At 51.0% G+C, this 25,972-nt stretch overlaps 1 protein-coding gene across 1 annotated transcript in view; it reads left to right on the forward strand.

The window, feature by feature from the left end:
- The first annotated feature begins 1,960 nt into the window (after positions 1 to 1,960).
- ST14 (suppression of tumorigenicity 14 (colon carcinoma)) overlaps positions 1,961 to 25,972 on the forward strand; it is a 38,299-nt gene continuing 14,287 nt past the window's right edge. The window contains 7 exon segments of the mRNA XM_010844705.1: positions 1,961 to 2,148; positions 23,323 to 23,482; positions 23,654 to 23,781; positions 23,994 to 24,064; positions 24,615 to 24,772; positions 24,970 to 25,005; positions 25,348 to 25,588. Of these exon segments, the coding sequence (XP_010843007.1) occupies positions 2,068 to 2,148; positions 23,323 to 23,482; positions 23,654 to 23,781; positions 23,994 to 24,064; positions 24,615 to 24,772; positions 24,970 to 25,005; positions 25,348 to 25,588 (875 nt within the window). The 5' untranslated portion in view covers positions 1,961 to 2,067.

The following is a 25,972-nucleotide window of genomic DNA, read 5'->3' on the forward strand; positions in this document are numbered from 1 at the left end:
TTCCAAATCCTGAAAGATGATGCTGTGAAAGTGCTGCACTCAATATGCCAGCAAATTTGGAAAACTCAGCAGTGGCCACAAGACTGGAAAAGGTCAGTTTTCATTCCAATCCCAAAGAAAGGCAATGCCAAGGAATGCTCAAACTTCCACACAATTGCACTCATCTCACACGCTAGTAAAGTAATTCTCAAAATTCTCCAAGCCAGGCTTCAGCAATATGTGAACTGTGAACTTCCTGATGTTTAAGCTGGTTTTAGAAAAGGCAGAGGAACCAGAGATCAAATTGCCAACATCTGCTGGATCATGGAAAAAGCAAGAGAGTTCCAGAAAAACATCTATTTCTGCTTTATTGACTATGCCAAAGCCTTTGACTGTGTGCATCACAATAAACTGTGGAAAATTCTGAAAGAGATGGGAATACCAGACCACCTGATCTGCCTCTTGAGAAATTTGTATGCAGGTCAGGAAGCAACAGTTAGAACTGGACATGGAACAACAGACTGGTTCCAAGTAGGAAAAGGAGTATGTCAAGGCTGTATATTGTCACCCTGTTTATTTAACTTATATGCAGAGTACATCATGAGAAACTCTGGACTGGAAGAAACACAAGCTGGAATCAAGATTGCCATGAGAAATATCAATCACCTCAGATATGCAGATGACACCACCCTTATGGCAGAAAGTGAAGAGGAACTCAAAAGCCTCTTGATGAAAGTGAAAGTGGACAGTGAAAAAGTTGGCTTAAAGCTCAACATTCAGAAAACGAAGATCATGGCATCCGGTCCCATCACTTCATGGGAAATAGATGGGGAAACAGTGGAAACAGTGTCAGACTTTATTTTTCTGGGCTCCAAAATCACTGCAGATGGTGACTGCAGCCATAGAATTAAAAGACACTTACTGCTTGGAAGGAAAGTTATGACCAACCTAGATAGCGTATTCAAAAGCAGAGACATTACTTTGCCAACAAAGGTCCGTCTAGTCAAGGCTATGGTTTTTCCTGTGGTCATGTATGGATGTTAGAGTTGGACTGTGAAGAAGGCTGAGCGCTGAAGAATTGATGCTTTTGAACTGTGGTGTTGGAGAAGACTCTTGAGAGTCCCTTGGACTGCAAGGAGATCCAACCAGTCCATTCTGAAGGAGATCAGCCCTGGGATTTCTTTGGAAGGAATGATTCTAAAGCTGAAACTCTAGTACTTTGGCCACCTCATGTGAAGAGTTGACTCATTTGAAAAGTCTCTGATGCTGGGAGGGATTGGGGGCAGGAGGAGAAGAGGACGACAGAGGATGAGATGGCTGGATGGCATCACCGACTTGATGGACGTGAGTCTGAGTGAACTCCGGGAGTTGGTGATGGACAGGGAGGCCTGGCGTGCTGCAATTCATGGGGTCGCAAAGAGTCGGACACGACTGAGCGACTGATCTAATCTGGAGGGGTTCTACGTGGGACCTGGATGTGGAGCTAGGTGGGGAGAGTTTGAAGATGGAGGGAGGCAGGGACGGAGGGAAATCGTGGTGGGCCTCCGAGAGGCGGCTGGGAGTCTGTCTTCCAGCGGAAAGGGCCACTTGTAGGCGAGGAGGAGGGCAGGGCGGTTATTTCGCCATCACTCGATCCTTCCCGCAGCCTCTTCGGTGCGGGGCACAGTGCGAGCCGAGGGCCACCACGGGGCAGGTAGTCAGCCTGGTGGCTCCACCACCTTCAGGAGGTGGCGGTGCTTCCCGGTTCCCCAGGGGAGGAGGCAGCCGCGAGCCCGGTGGGTGGGGGCGGAGATGGGGTCGGGGCAGGGAAAGGGGGAGGGGAGGGGGCAGAGATGGGGCAGAGATGGGGCAGGAGTGGGGAGGGGCGGGGGGGAGGGTGGGGAGGGCACGGGCCGAGAAGGTGCGGCGGCGCGGCGGTCGGGGCGGGGCGATCCGGGGAGCCACACCCTGAAACTACCTGCGCGCGACAGGAAGGGCCGGGCAGAGCCTAGGCGGCCGGAGCGCTGGGCCTGCGATCTGAACGAGGCCAGTCCCGCGCCCCGGCCCCGGTCCCCCGGCGATGGCTAGAGCCCCACGGCCTCCGGGACCATGAAGAGCGAGCGGGCGCGCAGGGGCGCAGGCGGCTCCGGTGACCTCGGCGCTGGATTCAAGTACACCTCGCGGCCGGAGGTGGGCGGCGCGGGCGCCGTCGAGGCGGGACGCGCGGGGGTCGGGGGCTCCGAGGGGCGCCGGGGGCCAGGGAATCGGGGGGTGGAATCGGGGGGTTTTGGGCGCTGGGGGGACCACGGGGACCGGGAACCGGCAGCGCCGCGCGTGTCTCGGGCCGAGGGAGCCGCTGCGCTGCCTGTTGTGGCCGCGGCGCCGGCCCGACAGGTGGAATTTCCGCTTGGCGGGTGCCTGGCCGGACCTTCGGCTCAGCCCCGCGGTCCCCTCCCCCGGCCCTCTCCCCGACCCCAACCCCGGGCAGTTCCCTGGCCTGGAAGTGGGCTCGTCTCGGCACCTGGTTATCTCCGCGCTGTCCCTGCGCCTCGGTAAGGAAGCCGCGGCGCAGGCTGTGAGCGGGGCTTTGGGCCGGGGAGGGAAGTTTCCAGGCGGCTCTGGCGTTCTGGAATCCTTGGTCTCTGCGGGAATTTGCTCTTGTCTTGCTGGTCAGAAGGCATCTGAGCCCCGCCTGGCAGAGGGCAATCGGGAGCCCGGAACTTCGGTTGCCATAGAACCTGGAGTTTAGGACTCCAGGGTGGGGCTTGGTTGGTCTTCTCGGAAGGCGGATGGAGGCCTTTGGGAAGGAAGTGGGAACCTGTGTCTGGAACCTGTGTCTTGAACCTGTTGGAGACCCTGAAGCAGGGAGCTCTCGTTTGGCGGAAAGAATCTTTGTTGCTGTTGTTCAGTCGCTCAGCCCTGTCCCGCTCAGTCGTGTCTGACTCTTTGCGACCCCATGCACTGCAGGTCTCCAGGCTTCCCTGTCCTTCACCATCTCCTGGAGTTTGCTCAAACTCATGTCCATTGGATTGGTGATGTCATCCAACCATCTCATCCTCTGTCGCCCCCTCTTCTCCTTCTGCCTTCAATCTTTCCCAGCCTCAGGGGCTTTTCTAATGAGTTGGGAACTTGAAAACATTAAATCTTACCACAGAGAGTGGAAATGGATTGTTAGTTTCTTAACTGATGGCAGTAAAAGGGCACCCTAGGTGGCAGTGCCCAGGCAGGACTGGCAGCCAGGCCTCCACCTCCTTGTAGTGGGGCCCCCAGCATCCCCTGCACACCAGGTCACCAGCACTGAGGGCTGCTGAGACGTGGGAGCTGTTTGGGGCTCTGCAAACATGGGCCGGTCCTCCTCTCTCCCGAGATCCTGGGGCCACAGAGTGAGCTCCTCTACTGGCCCGCACTCCGTGGTTGGGCCCACATCGGGCCTGATTTGGGAGGTCTCACAGACCAATCTGTTTCTCCAGTGGCATGTAGACTGAGGGAGCTTGCCAAAGACTAGATTCTGGGTCTGCCCTGGTGCTCTGAGCCACCAATCACAACTGAGGTGGGCACTCTTTTCTCCACTTGTCCACCCTGTGCGGGAGGAAGCAGGACTCAGCACCCAGTCTGGAGGCTGGGGTCTGTGGCCAGTTGTCTGCGCTGCTGGCGGCGGATGTTTCCTTCCCGTAATTCCCGTGTTTGCGAATCCCTGATAATTGCCTGTTAGAGGAGCTCTAGAGTCCTGCCTTCTCAGCAGAGAGCCTGCTGTCTGGTGGTGTTATTTCAGGACTGTTTTTCTTCCCTCCTTCTTCCTCACTTCCCTTTCAGGGACCCTCTCCAGCTGACACTGCCCACATGCCACACTGGCCTTTGAGCTCCCATGGCCACCCGTCAGCCCTCACTTCCTTCCTCTTTGGTCCCTCCTCATTTCTCACCTTCCGTGAAGCTCATCATTCTCCACGCCAGTTCTGCCATTTTCTCCCACGTGGATCACTGCGTCTTTCTTCCTGCCAAGCTCCTTGGAACCAGCAGTATGGTGTCCTGGTCTTGGGCTGGGCGCTCAAAGACAAATTAGATCTGGTTATTTCCCTGGAGGCCCTTATACTCTTGAGAGCCATGCTAAGAGATGTGCATGAAAATTAGACATGACTCTGGGCTCCCCTGGTGGCTCAGACAGCAAAGAATCTGCCTACAATGCAGGAAACCCAGGTTCAATCCCTGGGATGGGAAGATCCTTTGGAGAAGGAAATGACTGCCCACTCCAGTATTCTTGCCCAGCGAATCCCATGGACAGAGGAGCCTGGTGGACTATAGTCCATGGAGTCGCAAAGAGTCAGACATGACTGAGCGGTTGTTTAACACAGTCCTGAAGGAAGTAGCTTGCTGTGCCCAAAGCTCATTTCAGTTTCTCCAGGAAGTCTCCCCTTGTGCCTTCCTGCTTCATGCTTCCCCAGCTCTCTCACACTCTGATCACCCTGCCATGTTTGCAGCCAGGGTCTGCGGACTCTGCCTCGGCTGTCTTCTGACCAGGAGCGTAGCCGCTGCCCCTGGGTTTGTCCGCTGCGTTAGCAGAGCCAGTCTGGGTCACGCTGAGTCCCTCAGAAGCACTTTTGCTTTTGCGTTCCTTTCTCCTGGCCACTTCCATCCCTTCATGGCAGGAGAAAGGTTCTGTTTGGTGATGCTCGGATCTGGCTGCCTCCTTCCCAAGGCTGATGACTGTGGCCCCAGCACCCTCCACCTGATCCTATTACTATTCAGTGGGAGGTGGCCATCTTTGTGTTCCCCAGTGTTTGCAGAGACCTGATGTACATGTCCTGTCTGGGAACCATGAGCCCAGCCTGCATGCAAGTAGGGGCACGGATGTCAGTCATCATGGACACTGACGGTAACTGGGAAGCCTGCCTCACTGGCTGTCTTGGCCCCAGTCGAACCTTAGATGGTGGTCAGGCAGCTGCTTGGAAGGAGTCCTTGGTTCTTTCTCAAGTCGGTGTTGCCCGGGTGAGACTCAGTGTCCCCTCGGCATGCGGAGACCAGGATTAGGAGAGCAGATTTGGTGGGGTCAAAATCAGATGTCTCAGGGGCCAGGCTCTGCAGCTCTGGCTATTCTCAGGGTCTCCTCTCTTTGTTAGTTGGTCATCCACATGACAGATAGTTATTGGGGGCCCGTCGACAGAGCAAGTGTCCTGAGGGAGAGCCCAGCCACACAATCTCTGCCTTCAGGGACCGCCCAGTAGGGTGTAGCGCTGTTATTGTTTCAGTTGCTGACTTGTGTCTGATTCTGCGATTCCACGGACTGCAGCACACCAGGCTCCTCTGTCATTCACTGTGTGCCAGAGTTTGCTCAAACTCATGTCCATTGAGTTGGTGATGCCATAGTGTAGCATAGAGATATTTGATTCTTCATGGTAAGAACTGGGTTCTGGAGAAGCTGGGGGGCCACTTAGGAGGGGTGTCTGACTCAGGCTTGAAGGACCAGGGTAGGTGAATTATAGCCAGAGCCACCTGTGACGTGGTGACAGCAATATTTAATGTGGAGCCAAGACCTGATGCCACTGCTTTCCCTCCAGGTGATCTCAGAGATGTTACCTAATCTTTCTATGCTTCAGTTTCTATGTTATAAGAATGATATGTATGTTACAGGCTTGTTGCACAGATTAAAAGGGATAATTTACATGCAAGCCTTTTATAAGGTTCAGCCTGGTATACAGGTTTGTGGCCTGTCTCTGGAACACAGGGAATGTCCCCCCAGTGATGGAGACCCTCTTCCAGTCTTTATTTCTCCTCCCTTTACTTGGCTTCTATGAACAAGGTCCTCCTGGGAAGGGGAAATGGTGCTGAGACTGGCTACTCGACCCTTTCTGCCTCCTACCACACAAAACAGAACTGTAAGCACTTCCTTCTTTCTCGGTTCTGTGCTGGCCCCTCCGGAAGGGGAAGGCCCTGTGCTGAGAAGTGTGTGCTGTGGGGGGTTGGCGGGGTACTGAGACCTGGGTGCTGTGAATGGACAGGAAGCCTGTGTTCCTCAGCTCTTACCCAGGCTTCCCTCCACCTCGGTCCTGGGAAGACCTGGAAATCCATGGCCTTCATTCAGAACACGGGAAAACTGAGGGTAAGAGAAGATGACACTAGCTTGACAGCTGCCCAAGGAAGAAGGCTGTGTCGCCTGCAAACCCCTGGGAGTCGCCATGAGCTGGCTCCTTGGTGGGGGTGCATCTCATCACAGCCCCCTTCCTCCACCTTTCGCGGCCAGCTGTGGTCTGTGGCTGCCGTGGTTCTGGAGTTCCTCTGGTGCCATCTCCTTCTCTGGCCTGTGGTTCTGCCCAGGCTATTGGCTCATGTCTCCTAAAAGAGAAAGTCTATTCTTAGAAAAGTGGTGACTGTGTGACAAGCCCCCAAGGAGCCCAGGTCCCAAAGATGTGGCTTCTGGCCACATGCATGCTGCTGGAGTGTTCAGAATACTAATCATTGCCGAGTTTATTGAGCATGGACCATGTATTATACCTCTTAGCATCAGTACTATTATTATCCTTTTATAAGTGAAGGAAGTGGAGCGCAGAGAGGCTAAGTAACTTGCCTGAGGTCACAGAGCGAAACAATGGTGAGATCAGGATTTGAACCCAAGCCAGGCTGGCATTGCTGTATTCCACTTGGACTGCCTTAGTGAAATACAGGGCTAGTAGCCCAGTGGGCTCAGAAAGGGATGAAGCACTAAGGGTGAGGGCTGATTTGATTTGGTAAGAAAATGGATTTTTCTTCTTGGGACTTTCTGGGACTGAACACATTTATAATAACCATTTGGTAGTACAGGAAGGGTCACTGGGAACTTCTGAGAGGCTCATGGAACTCTCACCCGGGCTGGCAGTGGTGAGAAGAGTGTTTGGGGTTTGCTCAATGTTTGTGGGCAGTATTTGCCCTTTTTTCTTTGCTAAGAACTTTTCTAGAAGCAGATTCCTACTGAGAATTCCATCTTGGAAGCTCACGTTTTCAGAATTTGCTTGTTCTTCTACGCTTAGCAACAGAATTTAGAACCCTTGTGATGGTTGACTAACGGCTCAGAATCTTGGATCCTTTGTTCTCTTGAGTTGGTGGTGATGGTGGTGAACGGTGAAGAAGAATAGGATGACAGTCATTACTACCCATCACTAAATACGAACACTTTGGTTTATTCTTTCTTATCCTCACAGCAACCATAGGAGAAAAATGCCTAATTTATAGATGACCATGTGTATTCAGTTGCTCAGTCGTGTCTGATTCTTTGTGACCCCATGGACTGTAGCCCACCAGGCTCCTCTGTCCATGGGAGTCTCCAAGGAAGAATATTGGAGTGGATTGCCATCTCCTCCTCCAGGGGATCTTCCCCACCAGGGATCAAATCTGTGTGTCTTGTGTCTCCTGCCTTGGGAGGTGAACTGTTTACCACTGCGCCACCTGGGAAGCCCCTACAGATGACAGTACTGAGATTCAAAAGGTTTTCATAATGGCCCAGTCCCAAAGAAAGGCAATGCCAAAGAATGTTCAAACTACCGCACAATTGCAATCATCTCACATGCTAGCAAAGTAATGCTCAAAATTCTCCAAGCCAGGCTTCAACAGTACATGAAGTGTGAACTTCTGAATGTTCAAGCTGGATTTAGAAAAGGCAGAGGAACCAGAGATCAAATTGCCAACATCTGCTGGATCATTGAAAAAGCAAGAAAGTTCCAGGAAAACATCTACTTCTGCTTTATTGATTGCGCCAAAGCCTTTGATTGTGTAGATCACAACAAACTGTGAAAAATTCTTCAAGGGATGGGAATACCAGACCACCTTTCCTGCCTCCTGAGAAATTTGTATGCAACTCACAAAGCAACAGTTAGAACCGGACATGGAACAGACTGGTTCCCAATTAGGAAAGGAGTAAGTCAAGGCTGTATATTGTCACCCTGCATATTTAACTTATATACAGAGTACATCATGCGAAATGCTGGGCTAGATGACGCACATGTTCGAATCAAGATTGCCAGGAGAAATATCAACCTCAGATGTGCAGATGATACCACTCTAATGGCAGAAAGTGAAGAGGAACTAAAGAAACTCTTGATGAAGGTGAAAGAGGAGAGTGAAAAAGCTGACTTAAAACTCAACATTCAAAAACCGAAGATCATGGCATCCAGTCCTATCAAACAGATGGGGAAACAATGGAAACAGTGAGACACTATTTTTGGGGGCTCCAGAATCACTGCAGCCATGGTGACTGCAGCCATGAATTTAAAAAACACTTGCTCCTTGGAAGAAAAGCTATGACCAACCTAGAAAGCATATTAAAAAGCAGAGATATTACTTTGCCGACAAAGGTCTGTCTAGTCAAAGCTATGGTTTTTCTAGTAGTCATGTATGGATGTGAGAGTTGGACTGTAAAGAAAGCTGAGTGCTGAAGAATTGATACCTTCGAACTGTGGTGTTGGAGAAGACTCTTGAGAGTCCTTTGGACTGCAAGGAGATCCAGCCAGTCCATCCTAAAGGAACTCAGTCCTGAATGTTCATTGGAAGGACTGATGCTGAAGCTGAAACTCCAGTACTTCGGCCACCTGACGGAAAGAACTGACTCATTGGAAAAGACTCTGATACTGGGCAAGATTGAAGGCAGGAGGAGAAGGGGATGACAGAGGATAAGATGGTTGGATGGCATCCCCGACTCAATGGACATGAGTTTGAGCAAGCTCCAGGAGTTGGTGATGGACAGGGAAGCCTGGCGTGCTGCAGTCCATGGGGTCACCAAGAGTCGGACATGACTGAGTGACAGAACTGAACTGAATGGAATGGCTGAAAGGCAGTTAGAGGCAGAGTGAGAGTTCAAACCTAGATCTGTGGGACTTCAAAGTCTACGGCCTTAACCGCAAAGCCATTGTACAATTGTATTCCAAAGGGTGGGTGATTGACGCACATCCCCAGCAAAGCCCTGGGACACGTGGTTGGACAGAGTCCTGAGCCCCAGGCGCCAACATGGGTCCACTGCCGACCTCTCACACCACACCTGACTGGTTTCTCCTTTGATGAGGTTGGTAAACCTCACCTGGTAAACCAGGAGACCGACTGGAGATGATGCTGAAAAATGTAGCTTTTGTTTAGGATATGCATGGTTAAAAATCATTATGGGAATTAAAAAAAAATTTTTTTTAAATGTATTTATTTTTGGCTGTGCTGGGTCTTCGTTGCTGTGCGGGCTTTTCTCTAGTTGCGGTGAGGGGGGGCTCCTCTTCGTTGCGGCGCACGGATTTCTCATTGCGGTGGCTTCTCTTGTGTGGAGCTCAAGGGCACGTGGGCTTCAGTCGTTTCGACTCCCCGGCTTAGAGCACAGGCTCGGTAGTTGTGCAAGGTCTTAGTCGCTCTGCTGCATGTGGGATCCTCCCTGACCAGGGGTCAAGCCCTGCACTGGCAGGCTGACTCTATACCACTGAGCCGCCAGGGAAGCCCATAATGGGAATTTTAAAATAGAAGAACTTCACCTGCCAGAGGAAACGAATCAGGTTGTTTATGTTTTGCATGCTCTGTGAGGTCTGTGCCATGTACAGGGGTTTACCTAGTGTGTGGTTGTATATGTGCAGTGTATGTTCTGGAAGGCGTCTCAGCCTCCTGTCTGCTGGGCACAGTGGAGGACTGCAGGCTGGAGGAATGGGTGTCTCGCTGCACAGCTGTGCCCAAGAGGGTGCCCTCACGCACCCAAGTCGCTCAGGGCGGTGGCCTTGGGGCTGCCCCTGCGTCCTTCCTGTGTCGTTTCTTATATCGAAACAGCTCTGACGTGATCTTGGAGAAATCGTCTCTGTCGGTGGCATCCTACCGGGAGGGAAAGGCCGACATCTGGGATGACTTAATCATGAGTCAGAAGGCCCTGGGCCGCCTGCTGGAGAGGCCGTGCAGAATAGCACTCTGTCCGGCTTCGCTGAGAGCGAGCGCACCACCCTGACTGCAGACGCCAAGCCTTCAGCCTCCCACGGCTGGGACCGAAGGAGTCCAAGGAGCCAGCAGGGCGTCACGGCAGACCCAGAGTTTTGAGTTGACGAAGCCAGGCCTGTAATGTGTCTCCCTAAAATGTCAAGTAAATCTCCCCGCTCCCCAGCTTTTTTACTTGGTCATACTTTAAACAATTATTTTCATATTTTATTTATTTTTGGCCATACCGCACGGCTTATGGGATCTTAGTACCCTGACCAGGGGTTGAACCCAGGCCCTCAGCAGTGAAAGCGTGCAGTCCTAACTGCTGGAACACCAGGGAATTCTCTAGAGAGGCTTTTTAATATCTTGGTATTGCCTGTGTATATTTTCTATTAAAAAGTTGCTTTCTTTTTTCTGATTATTGAAGTTAGGAAAGGACATTTATTTATTTTTGGCTGTGCGGGTTTCTCTAGTTGTGGTGAGCAGGGGCTACTCTTCTTGCGGTGTGCAGACTTCTCATTGCGGTGGCTTCTCTTGTTGCGGAACACGGGCACTAGGGTGAGTGGGATTCAGTAGCACACGTGGGCTCAGTAGTTGTGAACCACAGGGTTAGTTGCTCCACTGCATGTGGGATCTTCCCGGACCAGGGATTGAACCCGTGGATGAAACCTGTGTCTCCTTCATTGGCAGGCAGTTTCTTAACCACTGAACCACCAGGGGCGCCTCAGGACTTTTTTTAAAACTTGGACAATGTAGAAATATACACAGTGAAATTCCTCTGAAATTCTCTCCCCCAGGTTTCATAATCCCTATAGTTTGATTTCTATTCTCCCGGTCTTTTATGCATGAACCAATACTTTTATGCATATTAATATATATGTGTACATGTATTCTTTCCCAAATGGAATCATAATGTTCTTCCTGTTCTGCAGCTAAAGGCATGGTTGTAATGAACTAATTCATCACACATTCATTACAGATCTTTATGCATGCTGGGATTGTGGAACAAGACAGGGCTCCCTCCCGCTCCCCACCTCCATCCTTAAGGAGCAGGTGGTTGACCTTGAGCACTGACCAACTGCCCCTGGAGCTGTGCTTGGAACGCTGGGGAGACCAGAAGGGGCAGGGCTTTCCTGGGGAGCATCTCAGAGGAGGCACCTAAGCGGGAGTTTGGAAGGGTGGGAAGGGCCCAGCACTGACTTTGTTTTTCTTCAGTTAACATTGTATTTTAGAGAGTTTTTTCCTACTCTTTGAAAAACTATTCTTGATTGCTGTGTAAAGTTTCATCCAGTGGATGTGTCATTCTGTATTGTTATTTTATTTGTGGTATTTATGTGTGCTAATTGCCTGTGTTATGGAACAGTGAATGGAAACAGAGCCAAGGGGCTAGCGGAAGAAATTGACGAACAGCCCTGACCCATTTGAATTCTGCTGCTGAATTCTGGGTTCCAGGTCTTAACGGGAACATTGCTCCTGTGAAGTGGCACCAGATGACCAGAGGTTTAAACAGTTTGAATGGTTGGTTGAGTTGAGCATTTGAGCTGGACAAAGAGCAGACCCAGAGGAGTGTTTCTGTAGCTGCTTGGAGCTGGAGGAGCTGGGAGGAATCAGGCTGGTTCTATTGCAATGCTAATATGCTGGGCTATTGTGATGCCGAGTGCCCTGGGGGAAGGGAGAACTTTGTAATGCTGGCCCTAGCCGAAAAAGCTATTTTCCCCAGAAAGGGTGGCCCCCGGGGGATGGGACCGGACACGGATCCGGAGTTCTCTCCTCGCTCTGTCCTTGCACGGGTTGTAGTCGTGGACTGGGGCCTCTCTCTGGTGATGGGACTTTCTTGTTTGCATATTCAGTGCTTTCTCCCAAACTGCTAGATTTGTAGTTGAGCTAATGTTCCTGGCCCTGGAGAAGGAAATGACAACCCGCTCCGGCATTCGTGCCTGGAGAATACCACGGACAGAGGAGCCTGGCGGGCTGCAGTCCATAGGGTTGCAAACAGTCGGAAACGACTGAGCAACTAACACTTTCCCACTTTCACTTTTCTAACATTCCTGGGGCCTTCCTGGTGGCTCAGATGGTAAAGAATTTGCCTGTAATGCAGGAGACTCGTGTTCAATCCCTGCATCAGGAAGATTCCCTGGAGAAGGAAATGTCAGCCCACTTCAGTATTCTTGCCTGGAGAATCCCACGGACAGAGGAGTCTGGTGGGTTACAGTCCGTGGGGTCGAATCCACGCCTGCTGTGCCGAAAGCGAGGAGTCTTAACCACTGGACTGCCAGGGAAGTCTTGGTTCAGAATCCTGACTGTTGGTACACAGACATATACATACACAGACATACACCAGTGATAAAATCTTATGGAACTTATTATAATGAGTACAAGTAAAATGGGAAAGCTGAATCAGATCTGTGGGTTATAACAGTGTCGTAGTGTTATAGTCTTATGAGATGTTACCGTTGAGGGAGACTGGGTGAAGCGTACAAGGGATCTTGGTATTATTTCTTACGACTGCATTTGAATTTACAGTGATCTCAACAAAAGTGTTAACGACTAAAAAAGCACTATCCCATGAAACTGGAATGTGGGCTCAGTGAGAAAAAAGAAGAAAGATGAAAAGAAATTACACATTGCTGCTTTAACCTCAGTCTTCAGTTTCTCCTTCGTTAGCTTCTTAGTCTTGTTAGTTTCTTGGTTTCTTGTTCAGTTTCTTTCTGGTTCAGCTTCTGGGGCAATGTGCCTGGTTTTGCCCCTGCAGGCAGATGCTTCTGCTCCCGGTCAGGTGACAGGAGAAAGGTGGATGCGGCTGGGCCCAGAAGAGGGTTTCTGACCAAAAAGGACACAGTGAGGGCAAAGTTTGTGGGATCAAAGAGACTGGCTGTATTGAGGGGTGCTGCTCTGTTATGAATCTTGGAGCCCATCGGAGATAGAATTCTCTGCTTAGAATAACAAAAGAGGGGGAGCATTTAAATGAGGACTGGGAGAGGAAGAGACCAGGAGGGTCTAAAGTTAGATGCTGAAGGTATAGCACGTGACGGGGTGGCTGACACCAGAGAGCTTGGTGAGCTGTCAGCTGATCCCTGGGGTGTAGACTGAGCTTTCTCTCCCCTTCCCGGAGAGTGGAGACAAGTCTGGAAAGTTCCCTGGGCCTTGGAACCTGTCTTGGGTAAGCTACTTAATTCTGGCTGTGAAGAACGAAGTCCTTCAGTCAGTCTGTCAGTCAGGTTCTAACCCTGGGCAAAGTCAAGGGTAGAGGGTGTGGGGGAGAGAAGCAGTAGAAAGAGGAAACTGGGGCGCCTGACCTCCCAGGACTGCCTGTCTGACCGCTGTGCCCTGGGGATATCATTGATGCCAAGGGTCTAAGGGAGGAGAGGTCCCAGGGACAAAGACTGTGGACTGAGGTGGTCCACAGACACTTCCTGGAGGGGCTGGGCCCTGGCTTTGTCCTCGGGGACACATTGGGCTTCGGAGGTGGTGATGTGAGCCGAGCCTTTCACAGTGGTGGGGTGGGCACCAACCTACTTCCTCACAGGTCTGGGGGCCGCCTGGCTGAGGACAAGGTTAACACGCCCAGACCAGTATTGGAGGGGTAGAAATCCACCCACCTCGACCGCTCGTAGAAGAAAGAAGAGGCTTGTATCTGCTGAGTCTGGTTGCAGGTGTGTGTGGTCCTGGTGCCACAGTGGTGTGGCCAGGCGGGGCCCTGGGCAGTGCCAGGAATGGGGAGGGGATACAGGCGTGAAACCTGCAGGAGCTGGACGGTGACTGGCAGAGAATCACCAGGTCCTGTGCCCGCAGTGCCCACGGTCGGCTGAGTTAGACTCTGGGAACTTTCTGTCCAGCTCTGACCAGGTGTACGGAGTTTAGGTTTATTTCCTCCAGTGGGAGCCGTTGGCTCTGAGTCAGCTTTCTGTTCTCCTGGATGCCTTGGGGTCACAGATCTGCAGGTAATTCTGGATCCTCTGTAGGGCCCCGCCGCCTCACCCATTTCCTGGCAGGTCAGCAGCTGAGAAAAGTGACCAGGTTGAAAGGGAAGGGTCAGAGGGTCAAGCAACAAGAAGGCAGAGAACTCAGGGAGTCCATCAGCTGCTGACGAGCCTTGGCTGGCAGTGTGTGTCTGCTGGCAGCCTCCAGGACTTCTGGGTGCTACTCATAAGCTGTCGTGGGAGGGCCCTGAGCTTGGGCGCCAAGTCCAGCCCCTCTTGCAGGTACCTTGCATCCCAGGCGATTGCTTAAAATAGGCCGACTGAAACTGACATGACCCAGCTGGCAGGCTCCTCTCACTGAGAGGGGAGGTGGGTGGGCCCGGCCAGCAGCCTCCGGAAAGGATAGGTGGCCTGGCAGGTACTCTCCAGAGCCATTTCCTGAGAATGATCTGGGATGCGGGTTAAGCTTGCAGATCCTGGGGTGGTGCCCCTGCCCCGCGGCATCGGAACCTCCCAGGAGAGGGACCAGGGGATCTGGATGCTGGGCAAGCACTATGCTCCTTTTGCTAGTGTGTTTTAATCATTATTTTTCACACCAGGCAAGTCTGGGAAATGCTGGGGTGGTGCGATTGAGGGGAGCCTCCTGTTCCTTGAGAATCTGCCTTCTTTGGGAAATCAGTTGCCCCAGGGCTGGTGAGTGAGTGGATTCCAACATGGGTGTCTTTTCCCTTCTCCTTTGTTGCTTCAGTCATCCTGTGATGAGCGGATCAAGTGTCCTCTCTGTGCTGGTCATTGAGCGGGGCCGGGACTGCAGTGACCGAAGAGTGAGTGAAGTCCCTTCCCTTGAGAGCCTGCATGTCGGCTGCTTTCTACTTATAGCCGCTTGAATTTTTTTTTTTGATGGGTGCTGGTTTTTTAAGATTTATTTATTTATTTTTTGGCTGTGCTGGGTCTTCGTTGCTGCGCCTGGGTTTTTTCTACTTGCAGAGAGCGAGGACTACTCTAGTTGAGGTGCACGGGCTTCTCATTGCAGTGGCTTCTCTGTTCACAGGCTCTAGGGCATGTGGGCTTCAGTAGTTGTGGGCTCGTGGGCTCTAGAGCTTGGGTTCAGGAGTTGTGGCATTCAGGCTTAGCTGCCTGAATGGGATCTTCTCGGACCAGGGATCAAACCAGTATGCCTTGCATTGCAAAGTGGATTCTTATCCACTGGACCACCAGGTAAGCCCATGCTGCTGATTAAACTGGAGAGAGCCCATCTAAGTAGGGCCCCTCCTGCCTGGAGACAGGGTCCCTTCATAACTAGCAACTTGAAGAAGGGGCCTTTCTCCAGGTTCACCCCTGGTATCTCAGTGCCACGCATTGTACTGTGCTCAGTATCTCCCAGGGTGACAAATACAGTGTTAGGTTTTGGAATTAACTCCTTGCTCTGTCATCTCTGGTATCCTTGAGCCATGCTGAGTTTCTAGGGACTCTGGCCAGGATCTAACTTGACCTGGCATTGGGGAGTGGCCAAGAGAGTTATGCTGGCTTTGTCTTTTCCTCTTGAAAATAAAGGCATCTCAAAGTCGCACGAGATGGACCCTCACCTTGGGAAATGATTGCAGGCATGCACACCATGCTTTCTTGTTTGAACCATGTCACGGATATTTTCTGGTTCTCATCATGGAATTGACATCCATCTGGGGCTTCCCTGGTGGTCTAGTTGTTAAGAATCCATGTGCCAATGCTGGGGACACAGGTTCGATCGCTGGTCTGGGAAGATCCTACATGTTGCAGAGCAGCTAACCTGTGTGCTACAACTACTGAGCCCATGCTCTAGAGCCGTGCACCGCCGCTAAAGAGTAGCCACCACCCTCCTCAACTTGAGAGAGCCTGTGTGCAATTAAGACCCAGAACAGTCAAAAATAAAGAAACAAATAACTCTTACAAAAGAATTGAAATCTATCCAACCTGGTGGGTATACTGAGTCACGGAACCTGTGACCAGCAGTTCACGGTGGAGCTGGGAGTGGCGCATGAAGCCAGCCACCCTGTCTAGCCTCAGGTCAGTGTCCGCAGCCAGTGACATCACTTCTGCCCCTTGATCTTGATCCTCAGCTGCAGGAGCACGTCATCAGGCATCACGTGAGGGCATTTCATGGCCCCTCCCAGGACTGCCCTCGACCTCTTAAGCCTCAGCTTCATCCGCTGCCTTCCCAACAGATCACACCCAACCTTGGCCAAATGAGGAACAGTCTTAAAAAGGAGAGCCTGGTGTGACTATTTATTTCTTCTCTGTCTGCTTTGACTGGAATCTCGTGTGGATTGGGTCATTACTGTCCTTTCTGCTGTTTGTAAACACAAGCACTCACCAGTAGCTGTTCTCCCGCAAGGACCGTAATGGGCTGCCAGCTGCAGCTGCTGGCTCTAGATCTGCTGGTCCCTGGAGCCGGTTGGAGAGCCGGCCTGGCGGGCGAGCAGTGGTGCCAGCCCATCCAGGGGCACTCGGGGAACTGGGCAAAGGGTGCTGTCCAGAGGAGGCTTCTGAGGCTGATTTGGACACAGTTTTGCTCGCTAAGCATGTAGCTTTTAGCTCTGGTGAGTCTGGTACTTAACAGGAGTAGGGTGGCCACAAGGGTCTGTTGTTCACTCAGTCGTGTCTAACTCTTTGCGACCCCATGAACTGTAGCCCTCCAGGCTCCTCTGTCCATGGGATTCTCCAGGCAAGAATACTGGAGTGGGTTGCCATTCCCTTCTCCAGGGGATCTTCCCTGATCCAGGAATCGAACCCACGTCTCCTGTACTGGCAGGAGGGTTCTTTACCACTGAGCCACCAGGGAAGCCCACAAGGATCTTTCCTATAGCATCAAATAAAATATGCCTTTTCCTTTTTACCTGCTATAAATTTGGTTTTTGGACAATCCCTGACTTTGGGGAGGATAGGCATCATTTGCACTGATGTGCTTTAAACCAGCAGAAAATAGGATATTCTCCAGGGTTTACATGTCTTTCCTCCTTGGTCTTTGGGTGGTACCCCCCCCAATCCCTCCAAGAAGTCGGGTGGACAGGATGGTGATCTGATTTGCCCTGGTGTCCCGCTCCCTGGGTCATCCCTCCAGGAGCTTTGTGTGCACCTGTGAGTCCCTCCATGTGCACCTATGATGTCCGTCTGTTCTCCAGGAAGTCATTCCTCACTCTCTTGTCTGAGCTGGCCTTGAGCCTCCAGGATCTGACTCAAGCCGGCTGGTGAGAAGAGGCTGTGAGAGTTGTGTGGCCTCTGTTTGTGGTAGGCCAGCACCTGCTTCACAGCACAGCACTGGGTTTTATGTGTGCACCTGCGAACGTGTTTACTTTATGAAAGAGAAAGGAGAGGCCCAGGTGGGCATGCACATCCTCCCGCTTCCATTGGCTCTTTGGCCTGTAGAGGTGGTCGCATGTAGGGAGAAGGCTGTGTTTGCCGTTGAGCCTGAGCTGGTGGGAACTGCCTGCCTCCTATTTCCCTGGGGGCCTCCCAGTCCCACGCATCTGTAAAACCCCAGCCACAAGGGTTGGTGTGGCTTATCTCTCTTTGTTGTTTTACTGGCTTCACTCCCTTTGTGAAGGGAGACATCACTTTGCCAACAAAGGTCCATAGAGTCAAAGCTATGGTTTTTCCCATAGTCAATGTACAGATGTAAGAGTTGGACCATAAAGAAGGTTGAATGCTGAAGAACTGATGCTTTCGAATTGTGGTGTTGGAGAAGACTCTTGAGAGTCCCTTGGACAACAAGGAGATCCAATTAGTCAATCCTAAAGGAAATCAGTCCTGAATATTCATTGGAAGGACTGAAACTGAAGCTGCAATACTTTGGCCACCTGATGGGAAGAGCTGACTCATTAGAAAAGACCCTGATGCTGGGGAAGATTGAAGGCAAAAGGAGAAAAGGGGGACATAGGTTGAGATGGTTTGATGACATCACCGACTCTGGAGATGAGTTTGAGTCAACTCCGGGAGATGCTAAAGGACCGGGAAGCCTGGCGTGCTGCAGTCCATGGGGTCACAAAGAGTCAGACACGACTTAGTGATGAACAGCAGCAGCAACACCTCCCTTGTGACTTTGGACAAGTCACGCCCTGTCTCTCAGCCTCAGTCTCCTTATCAGTAAAATGACTGGGTTAGGCAAGATGATCTCTCATATACCTGAAAGTGGAGCCAAGAGTGGGGTAATGAAAGAAGTCGTCTAGTTACTGATTAAACAGCATTTCTGGGCTGATCGGAGCCCAGGATTCACACTGCAGGGACGAACAGACTTGGAGCCAGCCCCACCGCCGACACCGTGCTCCGCAGCCAGCCTGGGGTTGCGCCTGGGCTCCACTGTCCATGCTATCAGCCACCTTTCCTTCCCAAGGAGTTGGCTTTCCCGTTTCCCACCTGAGTTTTCCACCCTGAGTTCTGGGTGCTGACCGAGGGAGGCCGAAGATGAAGGTCAAATCTGGAGCGCCACCTCGTGGCTGTGTGATCCCACAAACTCGTCATTTTCCCCTGCCTTTCTGTAGAATGGTAGCGAGGATGCCCCTCATGAATGCTTTCAGGGTTGTTGTGGGGCTTGAGTAAGGAAACAGTTGTGAAGTTACCCTGTACGCTGAAAATAAACTGAATGAACTATTATTCTGTTACATTTCTTCCAACACATATAGACATAGACACACAGTTTGCTCAGAGTCTAGATAAAGCCTTACTCTTTTTTCATTTTCCAGTATTATTAGACAACCAAAGACCTTTGGACATTTAAAGCAAACCTGCAACCTAGACGGGCAAAGACATGATTCTGAAGATCATATAAAAACAATCAAGTTGGTATCCTAAGAAAGAACAAGAAGGTGGTGAATTCATAGAATCGAAAAGGCTATGGTTAAAAAAAGAACCATCTAAGAATCACAGTCACTGTTGGAAATGAAATGCATGACTTAAAAAAAAATTTGTTGTCTTTGCAGTAAATCTCAAGATAAGGTGATGTAAGTCCTTCAGTTTTGTTCTTTTTCAGAGCTTGTTGCATAAGAATTTCAGAAGCAGCTCATCAATTTCTGTCAACAGCCTGCTGAGGTTTTGATCAAGATAGTGCTGATGCTGTAGGCAGCTGAGGCAAATAAGACATCTTAACTATCTTGAGTCTTCCAACCCATGACCATGAAATTTTGCTTGATTCATTTGTATCAATTTTTAGATTCCACATATACGTGATATCATATGGTATTTGTCTTCGTCTGACTTACTTCCCTCGGTATGATAATCCCTAGGTTCATCCATGTTGCTGCAAATGACGATATTTCATTCTTTTTTATGGCCGAGAAATATTCCATTGTATAAATATACCACATCTTCTTTATCCATTCATCTTTGGTCAACATTTAGGTCGTTTCAATATCTTGGCTATTGTGAATAGTGCTGCCCGGAACATAAGGGAACATGTATCTTTTTGAGTTACAGTTTTGTTCAGATATAGGCCCAGGCTTGGGGTTGCTAGATCACATGGCAACTCTGTTTTTAGTGTTTTGAAGAACCTCCATACTGTTTTCAACAGTGGCTGAACCAGTTTACATTCCCACCAACAGTAAGAGGGTTCCCCTTTCTCCACACCTTGTTGAGCGTTTATTATTTGTAGAATTTTTGATGATGGCCATTCTGACCAGTGAATACCTGTGATACCTCACTGTAGTTTTGATTTGCATTTCTCTAATAATTATCTAGGTTGAGCATCGTCTCATGTGCCTGTTGGTCATCTGTATGTCTTCTTTTAAATGGGTGGTTAGGTCTTCTACCCATTTTTCGATTGAGATGTTTGTTTTTTGTTACTAGGTTGTATGAGCTGTTCGTATATTCTGGAAATGAGGCCCTTGTCGGTCATATCATGCAGTAGAGGATATGCTTTTAAACCTCGGTGTTCTGAAACTTCATCATGATGTATTTTGTTATGTGTGCTTTTTCATTTATCTTTCTCATTATTCATTGAGCCCTTTGAAGAGATACGACTCTCTTTAATGCTTGGAAATATTCTTCTAGAATTTCTCTATCACGTCCGCTGCCAGACTCAGGAATGGGGCTCAGGTATTTATAGAAGATAGAGGTGAGACAGGGAAGGGCATTATTAGAAATCTCCAGAGCCCCACCTCCACTCCAAATAAAAATGCTCCTATCCACACATCCCATAGAAGGGATGGGAAATTGATTTCTCCAGACTCGAGGACACTGGGAGCCAGAGGGCTGCAGTGAAGGCGAAAACAGTTATAGGTCTCTTCTCTCCCATGTTCTGAATGCTAGTGGCTAGGGTTAAATTATCCCATCCTGGAGACTAGAAAATCATTTTCTGCAGTAACCAAGCCATCCCATAGAAAAGATCTACACAGCCTAGCAGTATCCTAGGGAGTGTCCAATAAAGTATCTGGCTAGTCACTGAATTGTGGCCCAAAGTGAAGCCGCCTCTGGCCGGCCATGTCCACAGAACTTCCAAACAACCTTTAGGACTTCATTCCTGAATTTGAGCAAATAGCCTCATATTCTCAGGCATTTAAGGAAAGCCTTCAACACAAAAGAGAAAATCAACAGCAGTTTCTCTATTGAGAAAAGTTACTCAATAGAAATATCAGGATGAGAAGATTTTTGCATCCAAAAGTCAGAGAACAAGACAGAACTTTTGGAGATGAAAGTTTTGATAGCAGAAATGAAAAAATAGATTAAAAATCAAGATGGATAATAGTAGCAGAGAAAGGATAAATAAAGGATCCATATAGTAGGACTTACAGAAACAGAAAAGAGAAGATAAAGGGGAGGACATAATCTAAAATAATGCAGGAAACTTTGCCAGACTGAAAGATAAGACTTTCCAAGCTCAAAGGGCGGATGGAGAGCTCAGTGTTGTGAAGTTGAAAGACCCAGTTCCAAGCACTTCCTCAGGATTTTCAGAGAAAGACAACAAATTACGAATAAAAAATGATGGATTTGTACTATTATCTTATTTCTGCAAAGCAAAATTAAAAGCTGTAGAACATTGGGGACTTTAAAATTCTAAGTGAAAATTATTTGAATTATACCCAGCCCAGACAGTAACAAACATGAGTACGGAGTTAAGGTCCTTCTGAAACATGCAAAGTTGCAAGAAATGTCCCTCTCTAGAAACTACTGAAGTATGTGTCCACCGAAATGAAGTGAGCCAACAGAGGTGAAGACATGGAATCCAGGAAATAGGGGTTTTAATGCAAGAGGGAATTGGAAGTTCCCTGGTAGTCCAGTGGTTAGGACTCAATGCTTTCACTGCCATGACCCTGGGATCGATTCCTGGTTGGGGATATTACCCACCCAACAGGAAGTTGAATTCAGGAACTCCCCAGGGTCACGGTGGTGGGGGAAGTTCCAGACAGCAGCTACGGGAAAGGACAGAGTGCCTCCAGGAAGAAAATGAAATGAGAGGTTCTTCGACAGACTTTATATGTGGAAGGTGAGAAGAACGTTACAGAGCACTTAGATTGTATGGAAAGACTTAGATATATGTGGAAAAAACAAAAAAACCTGAGTAAATGAATATTCACAGCAGGAGAAATAAATCAATTGCAGTGGGAAGGAAACTATAGGGAACAATATTCTCAAGATTAATAATAAAAACATAGAGTATGGACATAATATATTTTTTAACTTTAGCCCTGTATCTTTTGGGAAGATGGGTGGAAGACAGAAGGAAGGACTTTGAAATACACATTCAGTTCAGTTCAGTCGCTCAGTCGTGTCTGACTCTTTGCGACCCCATGAATCGCAGCACGCCAGGCCTCCCTGCCCATCACCAGCTCCCGGAGTTCACTCAAACTCACGTCCATCAAGTCAGTGATGCCATCCAGCCATCTCATCCTCTGTCGTCCCCTTCTCCTCCTGCCCCCAATCCCTCCCAACATCAGAGTCTTTTCCAATGAGTCAACTCTTCGCATGAGGTGGCCAAAGTACTGGAGTTTCAGCTGAAGCATCATTCCTTCCAAAAAACACCCAGGACTGATCTCCTTTAGAATGGACTGGTTGTATCTGCTTGCAGTCCAAGGGACTCTCAAGAGTCTTCTCCAAAACCACAGTTCAAAAGCACCAGTTCTTCGGTGCTCAGCTTTCTTCACAATCCAACTCTCACATCCATATATGACTACTGGAAAAACCATAGCCTTGACTAGACGGACCTTTGTTGGCAAAGTAACGTCTCTGCTTTTGAATATGCCATCTAGGTTGGCATATTCCTTTCCTCCCAAGGAGTAAGCACCTTTTAATTTCATGGCTGCAATCACCGATTACCGTACTATAAGTCAGCTGATTATATTTTATAGATGAATCGAGTTGGTGGTATTGGCGTATTATTCAGAAATATGGAGACAAATTCCAGAACAAGCAGGTTGGAAACATCTTAAGTGGTTGACTCTGGGGTGTGCTTCTTTTTTGTTTTTAGAATTTTATTTCATTTTGAGATGTAATTTTGAGGTGTACGATGTGTTGGTTTGATCTGTTTATGTATTGTAGTACGATGATCATGGTGGGGTTAGCTATGGGGTGTATGTCTGGGTTTGATATTCGATGAAGTCACAAATATAATCCATTAGGAAACTAAAATTCGAGATACAGATACCCAAATGTGGCAGGCGTGGGGACAAGCTCTCACAGCAGTGAGTAAGCTGTGTGAGAATGTCTGAATGTGACAAACCAGGAAATGTCAGCTCAAGTACAAATCTGAGGTTCACACCAAAACAGCCACGTCTGGTAAACGGGCACCTCTGTGGAATTTGGGGTGGGGCTTTTGCTTTTATGGCAAGCCCTGTTGGAGTGGGTATGAGGTAGTTAACTCTGAAAGGGCACAGCTCCTCCCCAGGGATTAGGGCGGCAGATAAGAGTGTGTGCTGTAGGCGGATGAGTTTGCCTACCTGCCATTGCATGCTGCAGACACCCCACCTTCCTGTCCATACTTGTGCCCCCTATTCCTGGAGCCACCCCCACCCCCCTCCATCCTGTTTGTTGGAAGTTTCGTTTGTTTTTCATGCTCTTGGGTCTGAGCATGGACATGGATGGATTCCAGTAGAGACCTGGCCTTCTCAGCTCACCATGGTGTCCTGGGCTGGGAGACTTCAGGCTCAAGGCAGAGACTTGTCCTGCCGTGGCACTGCAGAGATGCCCAGGTTACTGCCTTTTTACTTCTGGCTGGTTACACACTGGTGGAGCAAGGATTGGGGTCAGGGTGTACAGTGCAGCTTGCCCGGAGGTGCTGAGGAGGTTATCCCTGGGCTGGGCCGGCTCTCCCCACACCTGACCCTCCTCCTACATCCGAGGTGACTCATGGAGGTGACAGTCTCAACTGACTGAGCTCACACGGGCTGCTTGTTTCATTTTATTTACACTCACAGTTCTCAGGCAGTGCGTGCCTGTGGATGCCTGGAGGGGAGGCCACTGCTCGGTTCTCCTGGTTTTTCTCACGTAGCTGGACCTGAGAGCCTGGACATGTCCTTCCCCAGCGGGGCCGGCAGGCTGCAGAGCCAGGGGTTCTGACGGGCAGTGCACTGGCTTCTCTGTGCAGAATATGAATGGCTGTGAGGAAGGCGTGGAGTTCTTGCCGGCCAACAATAGCAGTAAGGTGGAGAAGGGCGGCCCGCGGCGGTGGGTGGTGCTGGTGGCCGTGCTGGCCGCCTTCCTGGCGCTGTCCCTCCTGGCAGGGCTCCTGGCGTGGCACTTCCAGGGTGAGTGACCCTCCTTGGGGTGGACGGAGGATACGGTTCGGGGGAGGGAGAGGAGATGGCAGGGCCACCGGGGGTGGGCTCCCTAGGTGGCTGAGGGCAGCTGGGCTGGTTCGGGCACTGGAGGGCGTACGTCCCTCTGTCCGACCACCGTCCTCCCTGGGTCTCTCGCAGACCGGAATGTGCGAGTCCAGAAGATCTTCAACGGCTACCTGAGTGTCCGGAACGAGAACTTCCTGGATGCCTACGAGAACTCCAACTCCACTGAGTTTGCAAACCTGGCCAAGAAGGTGAAGGAGGCGGTGAGTCCCTGCCCCCCAGTGCTGCTGTCGGCTCTGGTATCCCCACCTCCGCCTGGCAGAAAGGAGGCCCCTGCTGCCCCCAGACGTGTGACGGGGGCTCTCCAGGACCTGGGAACGGGGCCCAGGTCCCAGGAGGGAGGGAGCGGCCTGGGCTGGGGGCCGGGGTCCTTGGCGCTCTCTGGCCCGCCGTCAGCCTCCTCTCCTTCCCTTAGCTGAAGTTCTTATACAGCGGGATCCCCGTCCTGGGCCCCTACCACAAGACGTAGACTGTGACTGACTTCAGGTGGGTGCTGGGAGGGCTGCCGGGAGGGGGGCCGCTGTGGGGGGCAGGCAGGGTGTGGGGTCCGCCGTGATGATGAGGCCATGAGGTCCTGCTTGAAGAGCCAGGATGCCCGCCAATCCTTCTGACTTTATCCGGAAAGTACTTTAGATTTTGCTAGCCTCGTTTAATCTTTTATGGAGGCAGCATGGCAGGCAGCACCGTCAGCCCCTTTCAAGTTCAGGAAGCAGACTCGAGCTGTCACTCAGTGTGCCCAGGCTAGAGGGAGAACCCACACTCCACTCCAGGCTTTCTCTCACACCTGAGCCTGAGCCGCAACCCCAGCAAGTCTGGTTGGGTGTGAGACTGAGAGTCAAGGGCCCAGGCCTCTGGCTCAGGGGTCAGGAGGTGGGTGGGCATACAGGAGCCTAGGGCGGCATGGGGGGACCGGCCTGGAGAAGGTCTCTTGGTGAGCGTCTCCTCCAGCCGGGAGGCTCTTAATCCTGCCCCGTCTTCACCGGGCACCCAGGAAGGTCTGGAGCCCAGCGTCTCAGGCTCAGCCCTCTCTCCCCAGCGAGGGCAGCGTCATTGCCTACTACTGGTCAGAGTTTGACATCCCCAAGCACCTGGTGAAGGAAGCCGAGCAGGCCATGGCCGAGAAGCGCATGGTCACAGTGCCGCCCCGAACCCGTTCCATGAGCTCCTTCGTGATGACCTCGGTGGTGGCCTTCCGTGAGTGCAGGGGGCACCGGGGGTGGGCGTTTGTCCAGCCTGGAGCACGGCCTGCTCCTGGGCTGGTGTGGGGGCCTCAGCTCTCCTGGAGTCAGTGCCTGGCAGAGGAGACTGCTAGCTGGCCGGGCACTTCCCTCTAAGGGAATGAGGAAATGGACTGCATGAGTGAGTGCTTTCTTCTCCCTCTTGTTCTTCAGCCAGTGACCCCAGAATAATACAGAACACCCAGGACAGTAAGTATCTGCCCTCTTCCTGAAGGAGAAGTGAAGCAATGTGGCCAAATGCCCGCTCAGTCAAGGGGGTCCCCCAAAGTCACACGTGGTGATGGCCAGCACATCCTTCTGCCCTTTCATGCTGGGTTTCTTTCATACTGGGTTTCTTTCTCTTTCTCTAACTGATCGTCTGTACAACCAATAAATACCTGGTCCTGAGAGGCAAACTCCCTTCCCGGCCTCTCCTAGGTCCAGAGCAGCCGGGGGCACCTCAGAGGGGCCAGGCCTGGCTGCACCCCTGTGGGCGGGGGTCATGGTGGCTCTCCTGCCCAGTTCTGCCCCGTGTCCTCTTGCCCCACACAGATAGCTGCAGCTTTGCCCTGCATGCCCAGGGCAGCGAGCCCATCCGCTTCAGCACGCCCGGCTTCCCTGACAGCCCCTACCCATCTCACGCCCGCTGCCAGTGGACGCTGCGGGGGGACGCTGACTCCGTGCTGAGCCTCACCTTCCGCAGCTTTGATGTTGCCACCTGCGATGAACGTGGCAGTGACCTGGTCACGGTGTATGACACCCTGAGCCCCGTGGAACCCCGGGCCGTGGTGCAGTGAGTGTCCCGGGCGAGTGGAGGTGGGCGGTGGGCTGAGCCTCCGGAATGACCACTGTGGAGGCTGGAACTTCAGGCCACGGCCGAGTTGCAGGCATCACAGAGCAGGGGTGGCGTGGTCCTCAGCGTGAGCTGCAGGGAGCATCTAGAGGTGACCATCAGCCTTGGCAAGGGTGCTGGAGGCCCACGGGTCCCTAGATGCTGGTGAGCAGGGTGCTCCTTTATCTGTCCTTTACCTGCCACCGTGAAGGTGCTGCCTACTACTGTATTTTTTTTTTTCTCTCTTTTTTATTTTTGGCCACACCATAAGGCTTGCAGGATTTTAGTTCCCCAACCAGGGATTGAACCCAGGCCATGGCAGTGAAAATGCCAAGTCCTAACCGC

The sequence above is a fragment of the Bison bison genome, unplaced genomic scaffold (genome assembly GCF_000754665.1).
Source record: "Bison bison bison isolate TAMUID 2011002044 unplaced genomic scaffold, Bison_UMD1.0 scf7180017864205, whole genome shotgun sequence".
NCBI classification, from domain to species: Eukaryota; Metazoa; Chordata; class Mammalia; order Artiodactyla; family Bovidae; genus Bison; species Bison bison.